General features: G+C 47.3%; 7 protein-coding genes across 7 annotated transcripts; 4 read left to right on the top strand and 3 right to left on the bottom strand.

Annotated features, from left to right (window-relative positions):
- Window position 1: 1 nt before the first annotated feature.
- Window positions 2–940, top strand: V1513DRAFT_442862 (uncharacterized protein). Its single transcript, XM_066897724.1, has one exon. It carries the CDS (start codon window positions 209–211, stop codon window positions 761–763), a length of 555 nt encoding a protein of 184 aa, XP_066754185.1. The 5' UTR covers window positions 2–208; the 3' UTR covers window positions 764–940.
- V1513DRAFT_442861 (mitochondrial carrier domain-containing protein) lies at window positions 782–2,158 on the bottom strand. The gene is made up of 4 exons (XM_066897723.1): window positions 2,019–2,158; window positions 1,378–1,970; window positions 1,194–1,324; window positions 782–1,139 (listed from the first exon to the last, which is right to left on the bottom strand). The coding sequence occupies exons 1-4, from the start codon at window positions 2,043–2,045 to the stop codon at window positions 919–921; spliced, it is 972 nt and encodes a 323-aa protein (XP_066754184.1). The 5' UTR covers window positions 2,046–2,158; the 3' UTR covers window positions 782–918.
- A 574-nt stretch (window positions 2,159–2,732) lies between these two features.
- V1513DRAFT_424693 (uncharacterized protein) lies at window positions 2,733–9,945 on the bottom strand (the record flags this gene model as incomplete). The annotated part of the gene is made up of 8 exons (XM_066896090.1): window positions 2,733–2,795; window positions 2,850–3,334; window positions 3,387–6,650; window positions 6,709–8,753; window positions 8,807–8,913; window positions 8,969–9,069; window positions 9,128–9,553; window positions 9,618–9,945. The coding sequence occupies 8 exons, from the start codon at window positions 9,943–9,945 to the stop codon at window positions 2,733–2,735; spliced, it is 6,819 nt and encodes a 2,272-aa protein (XP_066754183.1).
- Window positions 9,946–10,526: 581 nt separating this feature from the next.
- On the top strand, window positions 10,527–12,148 carry V1513DRAFT_442851 (uncharacterized protein). Its single transcript, XM_066897722.1, has 2 exons — window positions 10,527–11,917; window positions 11,973–12,148. The coding sequence occupies exon 1, from the start codon at window positions 10,759–10,761 to the stop codon at window positions 11,836–11,838; it is 1,080 nt and encodes a 359-aa protein (XP_066754182.1). The 5' UTR covers window positions 10,527–10,758; the 3' UTR covers window positions 11,839–11,917; window positions 11,973–12,148.
- V1513DRAFT_442847 (uncharacterized protein) lies at window positions 11,895–13,241 on the bottom strand. The gene has a single exon (XM_066897721.1). The coding sequence runs from the start codon at window positions 13,099–13,101 to the stop codon at window positions 12,154–12,156; it is 948 nt and encodes a 315-aa protein (XP_066754181.1). The 5' UTR covers window positions 13,102–13,241; the 3' UTR covers window positions 11,895–12,153.
- Window positions 13,242–14,361: 1,120 nt separating this feature from the next.
- On the top strand, window positions 14,362–15,552 carry V1513DRAFT_378056 (kinase-like domain-containing protein; the record flags this gene model as incomplete). The annotated part of the gene is made up of 3 exons (XM_066894969.1): window positions 14,362–14,820; window positions 14,874–14,983; window positions 15,036–15,552. The coding sequence occupies 3 exons, from the start codon at window positions 14,362–14,364 to the stop codon at window positions 15,550–15,552; spliced, it is 1,086 nt and encodes a 361-aa protein (XP_066754180.1).
- Window positions 15,553–16,472: 920 nt separating this feature from the next.
- V1513DRAFT_424689 (uncharacterized protein) lies at window positions 16,473–16,847 on the top strand (the record flags this gene model as incomplete). Its single annotated transcript, XM_066896089.1, has 2 exons — window positions 16,473–16,531; window positions 16,589–16,847. 2 exons carry the CDS (start codon window positions 16,473–16,475, stop codon window positions 16,845–16,847), a joined length of 318 nt encoding a protein of 105 aa, XP_066754179.1.
- Between the last annotated feature and the right edge of the window lie 19 nt (window positions 16,848–16,866).

Genomic DNA, 16,866 nt, shown 5'->3' with positions numbered 1-16,866 from the left:
TCGCTCAACTAATCATGACGCCAAAGGGTCTTAATTGTGGCTTGACCTACATACAATAACGCGTAAGATCGGCCCCCCTGGCGTGGCTGTGAGTTTCCCGTTGAGTCTCTGCAAACAATTCGTACGGCTGAGCCACAGTGTGGGGCAGTCATATTTATAGGAATCAATTTTACCGTTATTCAGTAACTGCACGTATAACAAATCAATTATGTTTTTTCGCCGCAACGACAAAGCAGCAGACATTCTGGATCGGCTAGCTAACAGCGATGCTGCTCAGCGATTAGTCGACGCGGCACAGACGGCCTCACGTATTGCACCGATCGACGTACCTATTCTGTCTCGAGAGTCGCTACTTCACAAGATTGTTGCGCCAACGCTCTTTATGATTGGAATTATCACGCTCGCTGTTATTGGGCTCTTTGTTCTCAGATGTGTTCGAGCTGTGCTCTTGTCGGTCAACGAGGCTCTAGCGACATCATCAATCAAGGTCTCCTCGAACAACGTGAGTATTCCTGTCAAGAATATCCCACATGAAAGATATGTCGACATTACGCGAGGAAAAGTATACTCGCTTTGGATGAACTCGTCTGCGCCTGGATTCAAGTCTAGATATTGGGGATTACGAGACGAGCGACCAGACCTGCGTGCGCGGAATCGCATCCGCAAACGTGTTCACAATTATTTGCATGGTGCGGACTCAGAGTCCGAGTCAGGTTCGACGACTTCGCAGTGCAGTCAGACGGACGTTACATTGGAAAATTGAGACGAGCGAATGAGCCAGTCTGCAAAGTCCACTCTTCAATTATAGGCCGTTTCAATTCTGGGAAACGTTGTATCGAACGAAATACTCAAATGGAAAAGGACTTCAGAAGTTACTTTAAATAGCTATTGTCCAAATTTTCCGTACTGTAATCTATCTCACCCTTCTATAATCTTTACCATCCACTCGTATGTTCCAAACTGTACAGCATTAACCAGAAATGCTCTAATCATAGTCACATTCATCCCTCTAAAAAAACTCCGGATGCCACCTGCCAGGTAAGTTTTGCGGGCGCAGTCCCACGTGCTCGAATATCGTTCCGCTGGGTGAAGTGACGCGTCATGTGCTAGCTGCGCTTGATAACGCGTCTTGATAACATCTACTCCATCCAATCAGTATACGTTTGCAATCAAATTCAACACTACAAACTCACCCAGAGGAAATACTGATGCCCAAGACATGCATCCTGCGAACCCACCAGCAATCAACAAGTGAATAACATGCTGCACGTTAGTTTCAACGTCCACGACTTTCCAGTTCTTCGCCGCACCATATGCCCAGAAACTGATCCGCCAGTTAGGCACTTCCGATTCATTTCATGAGATAGCATGACTTACTAAATGCCATATCCGAATCCGTCGCGGAAACCAGTAACAAGTCCGCCCTTAAAGAATCCTAACACGCCTTCATGTTTGAGAACCTCCTTACACACCATCCACGATGATATCCCGACCCTCTCACCTGCAGCACCACCCGGCCTGATACTGCCATGACTAACTTGCGCCCGGCACTTGATGAGCTCTGTTGGTGCTGAGATGACAAATGTACTAAGTCCTGCGATCGTGCCCGCCGTGAATACCTTAGCAATATCTGTCACCGTTGGCAAAATTTCATCTAGCGCTCGCAAAGATATTGAATAAGAAGCAAACAGTAACGCATTTAAAGCTCCATAGCCAAGAATCGGCGCTGCGACACCATGCAACAGGGACTGCAAATACCGATAATCAAGAACTTTCCTTCCTGTTTGTATTCGAGTCGTGGACACTACAGATTCAGCAGACGGTGACGATGTAAGTAATAGTTCGTCAGAGCCAGACAAACTCGGGGAAGGACTTGGACGGGCTCTAGCTGACGAATTTTGAAGCTGAACTTTGATGATGTCAAGCGGATTGCCAATAGCGATGCCGACTGCACCGGATACATAACCAGCCTATCGACTGTTAATGTCAATAAATTTACATAAACTTATGCAACTTGCAATACAATCCGTAAGTGGTTCCGGCATCGTAGACGTTGTTGTGGTCGATCGGCGCCTAGACGGCACAGCAGTTTTAGTGACCTTGGGGCCCCGCACGGGGGCTAACACGTGATTGAAACCTTAACAAGGATCTTTTAGACTCCTGAGCAACGAAAGTGCTAGTTCAAGTAAATCATAAAAATCAAAACTTTTATTATCGAGTAACGATAGATACCAACAGAGACTTTTTATATACCCCATACCCACTACCCAAGCAAGCTTCAGTAAATGCTATGTACAAATGCCACTCATAATCACATACATGAACAAAAAATGAAATAGCCCATCCAAAAATTTCAAAGTATATACAAAACAAAATAAAATACGTTCCCTGTTAAGAATTTTTCGTTTATGTCTTAATCCTACGATTTGATTTTGAAAAATTCCAAACGGTAAACAACGTTTTTTATACGTCACAGCTTCATCTCCACATATAAGCAACATGAGGCTTCAAGCGGTTCTATCCTCAGAAGATAACATAAATCCAGCGCATTATAACATAATATGACTTCTAAAAATTAATTTTCCGTAACAAATTATCCCAGTATACCTTTTTTATGAACCACTAAGCGCATTCACCTATTTTTACGTAACAATGGCGCGGAATAGTCACGAATGCAAGTATAATTAATAAGTATGACCATGATAAACTAGGCGGTCATCTTCACGATTACCCTAAATGTCGGGGCCCATAACGAGAGCGAGCAGAGCCATGCGAACATAAAGACCATATTTCATCTACATATAAGTTAGCAACTGTAATTTGTAGATCATACTCCACTGCGCTCTAACCTGTCTGAAGTACGCCGCACGCTGATCAAAATCAATCTCCTCATTGATCTCGTTATTACGCGGGAGCGGGTGCAAGACACACATGTGCTGCTTCGCGTGCTTCAATGATCGGTTGTCAACAATGTATGTATCCTTCAATCGCTCAAACTCGTTGAGATCCTCGAAGCGTTCCTTCTGCACACGAGTGCAGTACAGTACATCTGTGGCAGCAACAATGTCCGGCGTGAACTCCTCAGTTTCTAAGATAAGCATGCCTGCGCGTTCGAGCTCGTCCCGGTACTCTGTAGGGAGAGCAAGCTGCGGAGGAGAGACAAGCTGAATGCGAACCTGGTAGTGCTGGAGCAGCGTGCAGAGAGAGTGTACAGTACGGCCATATTTCAAATCACCCATGAATGTGACAGTAATTCCATTAACGGTACCCAACTCCTCGCGGATAGTGAACAAGTCGAGAAGAGCCTGTGTAGGGTGTTCAAGAGCGCCGTTTCCTAAATACTAATCAGTACAAATTCACTACTTCAGCCAACAATAACCACATACCAGCATTAAGTACTGGGACTGTACTGTACTTCGCAGCGACACCAGCACTCTCTTCTAACGGATGGCGAATAGCAATAGCATCACCATAAGATGCCATAGTGCGGATCGTGTCTTGCAGGGTCTCACCCTTCACAACACTCGAGGTACCAGCGATAACAGAGACAACACGACCTCCCAATCTCTGCATGGCTGCATCGAAAGACGACGCGGTACGAGTAGACGGCTCGTAGAACAACGTACAGAGAACTCTGTTACTCAGAATGCTGAGCACACCCTGCCGCTCAACAGCAAGACGCATTTCCTGCGCGACACTGAACAAAAGGTGCAAGTCACTTCGCTCGAACTGCCGAACAGACAAAATATGCTGGCGCAGGAAAGGATTATTGACTCTCAATGCCTGAGCAAGTGAAGATGAAGGAGGACTCAACTCCCTTGTGATCACTGCTTCCGGAGCAGCCTCCACATGCAGCTGCGGAGCAACGACTCTGTCTGCTTCGTCAAATGTAGCCTTCGCGATAAGCGGGGACGGAGGGACGGTCCCGGGAACGATACTACCATTGGCAGTAGTCGAGCGATGGCGTTCGAATTTACTAGCGCCGGAAGCAGACATATCGGTTCCAATGGAGCCTTTAGAAAGGACATGGCCGTCGAGACACGCTGTCTGGCCGTTCAAGGTGACTCGCAAGATAGTCCCGGTCAATTTCTTGCCAACAAATGGAGACCAAATGGCTGACTCTTTTCGGGTGAACTGCCGGTCGATCTCAATTTCAACAGAGGTGTCGGGTTGCTCGTGAAGCTCGAAGATCTCCTTCGGGTTGATGTGGAGACGTGCTACAATATCCTCAAGAGTCAAACGGCCAGCATTCACAGCGGTAAATAGCAATGGAAGAGTATCTTCAATGCCAATGCCCGGAACTAGATTCTGGCCCAAGTCATGTGAAAGTTGCGAAGGAAGTGAGCCGACCGAGAAACAGTCGATAATAGCCAAATGCTCCCACAAAGCCTCCTGATCTTCTTTGGTAGGCAAGCTGCTGCACTCAGGGTAGTCCGACTGCGACAAGAAAAGACTGTAGACAGCAACGTCACAGGTGACATTCAATCCTTTCTCTTTGCTTAGAGCAATTAAGCTAATGTCATCCTTGGTTGTAACACTAGTAATGTGCACTGGACGGTTGTGCAGGCTAGCCAACAATAAAATGGAAGCAAGGTCGGTAGTGCGAGCATCGGTGATAATAGGCTTCAACGCCGGCCACACCTTGAAATGTTCGGTCACGGCAGCAACCTTGTTAATGTTGCCAGAGAGATTGTGGAATGGAATGAAGAGAGATCCAACCTTCAGGGTGACCTGGCTCAATTGCTGAGAGTTCGTTGCAGTTGCAGCGACAGAAAAGTTATAGTCACAGTAAGCGCTCTCCTCGGTGTTGCTTTGTGCGACAACAAGAGCACGGGCGTCCGTAAGCGAGCTTTCCACGCCGATAGGCATGACTCTAATCATCGAGAAGCCAGAAGCGATAGACGACCTTGAAACCTTCTCGAAATCGGTGCTACCCTGGACAGCCAAATCCGGGATGAAGGCTGCAATGTTAATCAAACCCGGAAGCACAACAGTGCGATGACTAGATATCGAATCGATTTCTGAGACGCTGAGAGAAAAGTTACGAGCAAGGGCCTCAACAAGAAGTTTCGCGTTCTTGACATTGGTGACGAGAGGTACAGAATAATCTACAGCCATACGACGTGATTGGTAACCTTTACTCATATATGACGCAGGACGACGAAATCTGTTTGCAGATGGAAGATTGATGTACAAGTCAATCAGGTTGTTGGCTAAATGCTGAGTCAAAGAGTACTCTGATTTCTGGTTGGACTCATCGCTCAATACCTCGAGATACTGAATCGGGATACCGTGCTCCTGAACGAAATCCGCAGTGCCAGCAGTAGCGAACAAATTGTATCCGAGCTCATGCAACTTCTTGACGGAAGGGAGCATCTCAGTCTTCTCTTTATAGGATCCAATGGAGAGCAAAATATTCTTCTTCGGCAATCTAAAACCTGTGGAAATCAAAGCCTTCAAGTATGCCTCGTATTTATTGTGTCCGAGGGCAGCAACTTCACCAGTCGACGCCATCTCAACGCCGAGAACAGGATCAGCACCAGACAGACGCGAGAAGGAAAACTGCGGAACCTTGACGGCGACATAGTCTTTAGGAATAAGCTCAGTTGGATTTGGATATGCCTTGACTGGCAAACCGATGATGGCTTTCGTAGCAAGTTCGATGAGGTCAATTCCGAGAGCCTTAGAGACAAATGGGAAAGATCTGGAGGCACGAACGTTACATTCAATAACTTTGATTTCATTATCTTTCGCAATGAATTGAATATTGAAAGGACCTGTGACGTTGAGAGCATTTCCTATCTTCTGGGTAGCCTTTTCGATGCGCCGAACAGTTTCAGGGTCCAAGTCTTGAGCAGGAACGATCAGAGTGGCATCACCAGAATGAACACCCGCATTTTCGACGTGCTCGGAAATGACGTGCATAAGCATCTTGCCGTCTTTTGCAACAGCGTCCATCTCGATTTCCTTGGCGTTCTCGATGTACTTGCTAATAACCACAGGGAATTCGCGGGAAACCTCGACAGCCTGCTGAAGATAGTTCGCGAGATCATCCTTCGAATAGACCGTGTTCATTGCAGCACCAGACAAGACATACGAAGGTCGGACCAGTACCGGATAGGACACCTTCTCGCAGAACTCAGCAGCTTCCTCTATGCTGGTGAGCTCCTTCCAGGCTGGCTGATCAACGCCAATTCTGTCTAGCATACGAGAGAACTTGTATCTGTTCTCGGCCGAGTCAATCATCTCAGGCGAAGTACCGAGAATCTTAACGTTTTGGCGGTGGAGTGGAAGCGCGATGTTGTTCGAGGTCTGACCACCCATAGAAACAATGACTCCGGTCGAACGTTCAAGCTGATAGATATCGAGAACTCTTTCCAAGTTAATGCTCTCGAAATAGAGTCTGTCTGCCTCGTCGTAATCGGTGCTGACTGTCTCGGGATTGTAGTTGACCATGATAGTCTTCACTTTGCGCTCACGCAGAGTTCGAACTGCTCGAACTGCACACCAATCGAACTCGACGGAGGATCCAATACGGTAGACACCGGAGCCAAGTACCATGACGCCATGATCATCGAATCGAATGTCATGCTCGGATGCATTATACGTGAGGTACAAGTAGTTAGTGAAGCAGGGGAATTCTGCGGCGACTAGACGTTAAATAATTAGCATCCCATCTTCATCGTAACAACAACGAAAATACAATACCGGTATCGATCTGCTTCACAAAAGGAGTAATGCCCAACTCAACACGTCGCTGACGGACAGCAAGTTCGTTCGAACCCAAAAACTTCGCCAACTGACGATCATCGAAGCCAAGCTGCTTGGCCTGACGAATAAGTTGCGGAGCAATGCCGTGCGCGTTGAACTGGGTAATATACTTGCCGAACTTAATCAATCTCTCCAACTTGTGCAGAAACCATCTGTCGATCTTAGTCAACTCCCAGATCTTCTCGACAGAGTAGCCTGAATCCAAAGCATTCGCGAGAGCAAACAATCGCTGGTCAGATGGGGTCTGCAGCTCAGTATCGATATCAATAGACATTAATGCTTCGGTAGCATTGAACCCGAGATTGTGATAATCAATAGCACGAATAGCTTTTTGGATAGCTTCTTCAAATGTGCGACCAATGCTCATGACTTCGCCGACACTCTTCATGGAGGAGCTCAACGCAGTGCTGACACGTGTGAACTTCTTAAGATCCCATCGGGGAATCTTGACGACAACATAGTCGAGGGAGGGTTCAAAGCAGGCACATGTGACCTTGGTAACCGAGTTCTTAATCTCATTGAGCGGAATGTTAAGACCAAGTTTGGCCGCCACGAAAGCCAACGGATAACCAGTCGCCTTAGAGGCGAGCGCGGACGACCGCGACAATCTGGCATTGACTTCGATAATGCAATATTCCTTAGAGAACGGGTTAAGAGCGTATTGAATGTTACACTCACCAACGACACCTAGGTGACGAATGACATTCACTGCAGTGGTTCGGAGCATGTTGTAATCCTCGTCCGAAAGGGTCTGAGAGGGAGCAATGACAATAGAATCACCGGTATGAATTCCGAGAGGATCGAAGTTCTCCATGTTACACACGGTAATGCAGTTGTCCCTACAATCGCGGACAACCTCATACTCAATTTCCTTCCAGCCCTTCATACTGCGCTCAATTAAAACTTGAGGACTGGCGGCGAAGGCTTTGTTGCAAAGCTCCATAAGCTGCTCCCTGTTCTCGGCGAAACCGGATCCAAGACCACCAAGAGCATATGCCGCACGAACGATAACGGGGAAGCCGATGTCTTCCACGGCCGTCAATGCTTCATCAATGCTGGAAGCAGATGCAGATTTAGCGCACTTCTCGCCAATCTCCTCCATGCTGCGCGCAAAAAGCTCCCGATCTTCTGTGGTAATGATAGTATCAATAGGAGTGCCTAAAACTTTCACGCCAAGTGACTCAAATTCATCCTTGAGCTGGATACCAACATTGAGAGCCGTCTGACCCCCGAAACTGACAAAGATAGCATCAGGAAGTTCATGCTTAATGACCTTGCGAACGAATTCGGGTGTGACGGGGAGGAAATAAACTTTGTCAGCTAAACCCTTGGACGTCTGAATGGTGGCGATATTGGGATTGATGAGGATAGTGTAGATACCCTCTTCCTTCAATGCCTTAATTGCTTGACTGCCAGAGTAATCGAACTCACCCGCCTGTCCGATACTAAGTCCACCACTGCCCAAAACAAGGACCTTCTTAACATTAACCCGAGGAAACTTGCTTTTGTTTCCTTCGATTGTGCCACCAGGAAATACAGTCTGTACAAGCTGACCAACATAGTTGGACTTGCGAACGGACTCAATAAAGGTGTCGAAAAGCCACTCGGTGTCGCGAGGTCCAGGAGTAGACTCGGGATGGAACTGAACCGAGAAGAAAGGAAGATGTGTATTGTAAATTCCTTCATTCGAGCCGTCGTTGGCGTTAACAAACAGCTCCTTCCAATCCTCGGGGAGAGTGTCGGCATCCACAGCATACCCATGGTTCTGCGAAGTGATATAGCAACGGCCGTTGATCAAATTCGTGCATGGAATATTGTGGCCACGGTTACCAAATTTCAACTTGATAGTTTGTGCACCTGCAGCACGGGCAAGAAGTTGGTGCCCCAAGCAGATACCGAATATAGGGGTCCTGGCATCCTTTAAAGCCGTAGACAGGTTCTCAACAGTTGTTGTCATAGTAGCTGGATCACCAGGACCATTACTGTACAAAGTTAGAATATGACCATCTTTCTTGCATTTCAAATGCGATCGTACCTAACGAAGAGTCCGTCATAGTCCTCTTCATTGAGAATATCGTAGTCCCACGGAACAACCTTGACCTCAACACCACGGTTGACAAAGCAACGTATTTGGTTGTATTTCTGTAATGCCAGAGTTAGCATGGTTGAGCCCCAAGCAATCCGCAATTTCGCCCACCATTCCAACGTCGATACACAAGATCTTCAGCGTCTTTCCATCACGTCTTCTAATCGCAACCTTAGGATCCGGAGAGTAAGTCTTAGGTTCAGCAATCGAAACTACGCAAAATCGTTAACAAAGCTGCTGCGATAGACGGTAGCTGTGCTGCAATCATACCTTCAGCAACCAAGTTCTTCGCATTAGGATCGACCCAGTCAGTAAGCTCAAATGCAGACCGCCAGTTCCCGGGCGTGGAAGGTTCACTCCCCTTTCTGAACAAAATCTTGCCGAGCATGCTACCCTTCTCGCGGATAATCTTAGTCAAGGCACGAGTGTCGACGCCGTACACAGCAGGAATGCCTTGCTCCTTAAGCCAGACACCCAGCGATGATGTCGCAAGGTGGTGAGAATAGTCGTCTGTGTAATCGCCAACCACGAGACCAGCGACATGAATGCGGTTTGATTCGAAGTGGCTCGGGAGACCAAATGCATCATTAGCGTCACGAGACGGGACACCATAATTACCTATGAGAGGGAATGTGCAGACGAGGATCTGGCCCTGGTATGACGGATCGGTGACGGACTCTGGGTATCCAACCATACCTATTGCCAACAGCCTGTTTAGCAGAAGTCACGCGACTAATTTTGCATCATGCCCGATTCTTACCTGTCTGGAAAACGAATTCGCCAGAGACAGACTTTTCGGCACCAAAAGAGTACCCCTGAACGCAGGTCCCATCTTTAAGCTCAAGGGTGACCAGCTTCTTACTGTCTCCTTCGGTCACTGGAGGGGTAACGTATGAAATGTTATCCTCGATCGAGTCCAAGGCACCCTCCTGGAAGTAGCCCTGAATATTGACAGGAGAAGACGACATCGGCGAGAACGAAGTTACGGAGTATCTGCGGCTGGGCGAAGCGATCGTGATTCCGTTGGAAGGAGCAGATCCAGGCTGAAAAGCCTTAAGAACTGGTGAAGGGGGAATCTGAGTCGGCATTTGTAGAGAAGTCGAACTATAAATCCTAGTAAGCCATCTGTCAAAACAAACACAAATTGCTAGAAAACCATACATATTATGTTAACAGTATTTCTTCTTCTCTGCTCTTACCCAGACAGCTTGGGTGTTGAGAGAGAGAGAAGAGAGGAGAGAAAGAAGAATAAGAAAGTGTAATTTTCGAAAAAAATTTTGTGCGCTGTGGACTGCACGTGATCGGCTAACGCTAAAAGGCAAGCCGCATACCGGATAAAGGTTACCTTTAGCTGATTTAAGGTTAGTGTTGGTGGGCGCCCACCGAGGTGACTCCCAACTAACGGCTGAGATCTTTTATGATTTGAAGGTAACGTCAAACCGGTACTCGCAAATTGCGACATCGCTTGATTTAGTATCCACAAATGAATAAACATTCCGTCAGGACTGATCACAAATGGCTAGACGGAGTAACATGTCGGCTGGCAGGAATGTCATTGTTCAGAGCACAAGCGCTATCTTGGAGGAAATCAACGTTGATAGCATCAAGCGCCGATGAGTCTCAAGATACAACAGCTCATCGAAGAAGAGGCACTCTCGGTCGACCAACTCCAGATTCTTAGTGACATAATCAGAGAGGCAACGAAGGCCCGCGAAGGGACCTTGCGTACTGTAACATATATTTTTAAGGTGACATGAACGGGGGCCATAATAATCACAGGTGAACTCCCAATTAGAAAGTCCCAACCTGAATCCCCGTAACGCGATTACCCTCTTCCTCTCCGTTCTACAACTAGTTCTTTCTCAGAAGTAACTACGGCTTTCACTTGAAATTTTACAAGGATGTCGCTCTCCCTTTCCCGCTTATATAATCTAATCGTCGCCAAGTATCCGAAACCCACAGCTAGAGATGAAGAAGGCGCGGCACTTGTCGCTCCCCTCAAACTCGGTATCTTGGGTGCCGCTTCAATTGCGCCGCGTGCCGTGATCAACCCTGCCAAGTTGATGCCCGACATGGTGCAGATATATTCCATCGCCTCCAGAGACATTGCTCGTGCGAAAGAGTTCGCACAAAAGTACGGTATTCCAAGGACCCACGACACTTACGAAGATCTCATTGCCGATCCTGAACTGGATGCATTATACATTCCGCTTCCGAACGGCTTGCATTATGAGTGGGCTTTAAAATGCGTTGAGATCGGCAAGCCTGTCCTTTTGGAGAAGCCAGCCGCTTCTAATAGTGAGCAGGCGGAGAAGCTGTTTGCAATCGCAAATGAGAAAGGCGTCTTGGTTGTTGAGGCATTCCACTGGTGGTTTCACCCCGCTGCCAAGCTAGTCAAAGATATCGTCAGCGATGAGGAGCAATTTGGTGAAGTAGAGAAATTTGAGGCTTCGCTTTGCGTGAATCATTTCTTCAAAGACGACGATATCCGGTTCAAGTTTTCCCTGGCCGGCGGCAGCTTGATGGACATGGGTTGCTACCCAATATCTTGGATGAGGTATTATCTAGGGGAGAACCCTACGGCGGCTAAATCACTGGAACTTGAGGTATACCCGAAAGACGCGAAGATCGACGGATTTGCCAGTGTGGAATACTCCTTTGCTTCTAGCGATAAAAAGAAGGGCATCGTGCACTGCGGAATGAAAACGCCATTGTCGACATTGTGGAGGATCGGATTCATCCCAAAGATGATTATCACATCCAGCAAAAAGGATCTAGTCTACACAATGCCGCTGTGGCCGCACGTCTATCACAACATATCTGTAAGGGACATTGCAACGGGCAAGGTAGAGAACCGCAGCTGTTTTGAAAATGGGAAGGAGACCTGGAGCACTTATGCCTTCCAACTTGAAGCGTTCGCTGATGCCGTGAAAGGCGGGAAGAGTACGTATTTGCCACTCGATTCAATGAAGAGATATTGATATCTCAATAGGCATTCCACTATTCTCCAATAAGGATAGTGTGGACAATATGAAGGCAGTGGATATGGCCTATTTGGCGGTATGTATTCACTAAGACTCTATTTACTCAATTGCTTATTAATAATTACATGTAGGTCGGCTTGCCATTAAGATCATAGTTGGTTATTTATTATATCTACCTAATCTTTCTTCTAATTTGGGGTAACAATGGGTTTAAAGGAATTTTGTGTTCAAAACCGTACAGTAATCATCGTCTACGCATAACATCCTGCAAACTGTCAGGAACAATAAAAAATCAGAGAACCGCCCAACTATTTAACACTGAGGCGAAGAGCCCTCCTCCATAATCGTTTCGGAGAACAGACGTCGAACAGCTACAGGACTGTTGATTACCAGTGCTGGCTCAGGCACAGAAATCAAATTGCTAGAGTTAGGGGTAGCAATTCGCCCGATTTTACGCTGAATCCCATCGGCAGTAAAAATTGGATCATTAAGGTTACTTCCGAGAAGTCTATCCACCACAGTTGATGTCATGGTCGGGATCTCACTCTGCAAGCCATCATCCAAGTCGTAATATGTATTCGAGCTGTCCGAATGTAGCGCGCTAGGTTTTTCGACAGTTTGTTTCGTCTCTGGCATATATTGAGACGGTTTTCGGGTCTTTGGAAGCATCACGCGCCAATTGAAACTGAAATACCGCTTAAAACCATCATGACTATCGTCTTTCGCCTCCTCGAAAGTCTCGGCGTGCTCAGTCGGTGAAGGCCGAGCCCGCATTCGCTTCGGATCCAAAATTTCTGCGTCCTGCGATACCGTTCTAGTAACTGGCATCGCCATTCGAGCTTTTCCCGCTGTCTTAAAAGATCGCCGTCCAACCGATCTAAAACCTTTATTGCGTCCAGTTGTAATACCATGTCGACCAAAATCGCTTATCACTTCTAGGTTAACAGACGACACGGGGTGATGGAAATGAGGAATTTCCAACCCGTCAGAGTCATACAGATCACGGTGGGCCCCATCGAGTCTGTCGAAATGCGAAAGATGATGGTAATAATAATAGTGATTTATGTGGTTAACAGTACCGTCAGGATGATAAAGCGGAAGAGGAGGGATTGCGATGGGATCTTTAGTCGATGCGTAGGAAGGGTTGATAAATGGGTCTGGAGCGCTGGGATTGATCCGAGATGTGATCGGACGCGTGCGAGGAAGAGATTGGTAATCCCTCGGGTTGATGACAATTCTCGTAGCGGGCGATTGAAACATAGTTGTCTAAAATTGTAGTTTTCCAGAAATTGTTATTCGATGGCTGATGACATTGCGGAAGCATCAAACATGTTTTTGGGATTTTGATTCCGACCAGCCAGTTAACTAATGACCGAACAATGCAGGAGGTTGTTCAGCTCGAATTACTTGAAGCCAATATGATAACGCACTGTCAGAGACGTAAGTTTGTGGGGCTCGTGTCGTTAACCTGGGGGACTACCAACGCGCACAACGGGGCCCCGAGCCCCTCATTGAAAGTTCGTCCAGCATATCGATCAACGTTAACCTCCTCGTACCGTCAGTTACATCAACCGTCAATCAGTTCCGACATTCTGTGTATGTTCGAGGTTTTGCCAGCCAATGACCTTGATCCGCTCTGAATCGCATCCACGGAAGAATTGCTCCTGTACGGTCCCTACAATTTCTCCAGTGCGGAGGTGCAGTCAGCCCCTCCATGCGACCGAAGTTGCTCAAACTTCTGAACTGCTGCAACTCCATTCGCTTCTCGCTGGTTGTGTCATCTTCTCCCGGAAAGATAAGCTCGACCGAGCAAGCACGGACACGCTGACACGCAGATTATTTCTCACTATCCTCTAATCACACTGCATAATTCTTTCTATTCTTTCATCTGCAACTAGCACACTGCAAATGGCCGGCGACAAGATCTCAAGTTTAATCAGTAAGTTGCGACTCTCCTCCAGATCACGCAGGGATAAGGACTCGTCCGCATCATCGCCATCAAAGGGACTCAATCGGTTCAAAAGCGGCAAGTCCCAAAGACCGCCGTTGTCCGAAAGTTCATCAGCGCTTTCGCAGTCATCGAGACAATCGCCGGACTCCCCCGAGGGACCAGTGTTAAATTCACCGATCCTGGTCAGTCCACCGTCGTCGTCATCTGTGCTTGGTAACAGTGCCAACGGGTCATCGAATGTTGTCATCCCGCCAGCCATTGCTTCTCGGACGTCGGTCTCGGACTTTTCGTCTGTGACCTCGTCCTCGGAGGCCAGCAGCATTAGCGGAGTCCCATGGGCGTCCAGCTCGGCTAGTCATTTGTCACCAGCACAAGTACAACCAATGTCTGCCACTCAAACACCAATGCTACAGCAAGCTCTGCCATCACCGCAACCGCAAGGACATCAGCTGCATCCGCAACAGCAGACAACCATAGCAGCTCGCAGAATGCCGTATCAACTGGAGTCGAAGACAGTGGCGGGCTTGCCGCCACTGACATCATTACCAGTGTATCAACAGCAGCAACTAATGCAACAGCAACAGCAGCCGCATTCGAAGTCGCCTGTGGCCCCTCGGTCACCTTACCAAACACGAACACGGTCTACATCGGACGATTGGGCGGAACGAGGTGCAGCTGTTCATGTGCAGCGCGAGGCTGATGCGAATGGAAATGTGCAGATCAAGACGATTAAGAAGGGCGTCAAGGACTTCACTTTTGGTAGAATTTTAGGAGAAGGCTCGTTTTCTACAGTCGTTGCCGCTACCGATCGCCAGACGCTGAGGGAGTATGCGATCAAAATTTTGGATAAGCGACATATTATTAAAGAGAAGAAAGTCAAGTATGTGAACATTGAGAAGAATACTTTGAATAGACTTGGCGATCACCCCGGCATTGTTCGCTTGTATTACACGTTTCAAGATGAACGGAGCTTGTATTTCGTGCTGGATCTAGCCCCGAATGGCGAGCTTTTCTCAGTGCTGAAAAAGGTATGAGCTTTTATTACTTTTAATGATAAGGGCTTGCTAATATGAAGCCTTAGCTTGGAACGTTGAATATGGAATGTACACAATACTATGGTGCTCAGTTGTTGGATGCAGTGGACTATATGCATAATCATGGCGTTATACATAGAGATCTTAAACCAGAGAAGTAAGGATTTGCATTTACTTCAATAATATGGGACAATAGTTAACGACGGCAGCATCCTTCTTGACGAGAATATGCGAATCAAAGTCACAGACTTCGGCACAGCAAAGTTACTAGGAGCGCGGAAACAGGTTGACGGAACCGCTGGTGACTCATCTGACAATATTGCCAGTATCCCAATAGAAGAAGAACGGTTGAATTCATTTGTTGGCACTGCGGAGTATGTGTCTCCAGAATTACTGACAGATAAGGCGGCAGGAAAGAGTTCGGATATATGGGCTTTTGGATGTATTCTGTATCAGCTACTGTGCGGCAAGCCACCGTTCAAGGCAAACAACGAGTACCAGACTTTCCAGAAGATTATCAAGCTAGAGTATTCGTTTCCCGCCGGGTTCCCACAAGTTGCTCGTGATCTGGTGTCGAAGCTGCTTGCCACCGATCCACTGCAGCGACTGACGATTGAACAAATAAAGGCACACCCGTTTTTTGCTGACGTGGTGTTTGGACCGATTCTTTGGAGCAGAAAAGCTCCCCGATTGGTACCAAATTCTATCGCTGCTGGTGTCAAATGAGTCTGACGTGATGCTTTAATGAACCTGCAGCTTAATCCCCGCAACCCGTCATTATTCTGCAACATGGTAATATTGTAAGCATGTCTGGGGATAAAGAAAACACAGAAGCACGCTACAATTCATCTGGTTTGAGTCTCATAGGCTTGATGTGACTGTGTATGAACGTGGTTGACGATCAGCGGGAAATAGATATCACTTAACATTCGAATGAGGAAAGCTATTCTTGTACATAGGTAATACTACGACGAGGGGTTTGGTAAGGATTAGATGTAGCGCGTCCGATGCTGTATTATACTATTTTGAAAAAGACGAATATAGAATCAAAATGCTATCAGTCTGCTTGGGATAGGCCCGCGAAAGTTTCGGTTGAGCGGTGAGTCGGGTTAGGGGTCTCTGTGACGTCATTATTTTAGTGCTCTACTATACCCCGCTCGCTCTGGCAACATTTTGCGCGTGCTCGCCAAATTTCAATAATATTACTGCCACATAAGTGAACCAACCCGTACCCATATCTAATATAGCGGAGATTTGGCGACGTGACTTCAAGTCAGACGACTGGGCAGCGGACGCGCTGAAGGTTAAGCGATGGTTTTGAGTTTCATTGCTTAGATTCGATCGTACTGGGATACCGGACTACAACGTGCTGACTTCGCCCCAAGCTGGCGTACCGGATGCACTCATAAATGATATGAATACTTTGCTCAGAACATTAGGAATGCCACTTGGGGTAAGATGTTCCTACTGGTGCATCGATCGCTCAGCGTTGGGAGCAACGGTCGCGTGGTCACGCTCTGAGATAAATACCCCCCGCGCTGCCTGCTGTCCTGCTTCGCCCTGCTTCTACTTCAACTCTTGTTACATAGTTCCTCTGTGCGTACGACATATTGCGAACAACAGCTGCGACTAAAATCACATTCGAAATGGAGCCTGAATTGACAATGCCAAGCATGGGCGCTCGCCCTCCACGCGATGTAGTCAGGTATGCAGCGAATACCACTTCTTCCGGTTGATCCATATGCTAACAATTCTTCTGCAGACGATCAAACAATCGTTTCATGATGGCAATGTCCCTTTTGATGGTTGGCGGCACCGCGTATTACATCTGGTCTAAGCGGCAGCCCAAGAGCCAGAGCTACGTCTACGTCGGACCGAAGAATTCATCCGGTCCAAAGCCCCACTACATGAGATACTCAGACTATCCCAACGCCTCATCATCGAACAATAAGGGTATTAACACTACCATGAATGGGAGAGTCCGTGAAGTCACCGTCGAACGATCGGGGGGAGGAATTTAACTTAAACACGTTTGCCTAG

This window comes from Lipomyces chichibuensis (assembly GCF_038497645.1).
Source record: "Lipomyces chichibuensis strain CBS 12929 unplaced genomic scaffold V1513scaffold_11, whole genome shotgun sequence".
In the NCBI taxonomy this organism is placed as follows: domain Eukaryota; kingdom Fungi; phylum Ascomycota; class Lipomycetes; order Lipomycetales; family Lipomycetaceae; genus Lipomyces; species Lipomyces chichibuensis.
The sequence above is the reverse complement of the archived record's forward strand: the minus strand, read 5'-3'. Positions and strand labels throughout refer to the sequence as shown.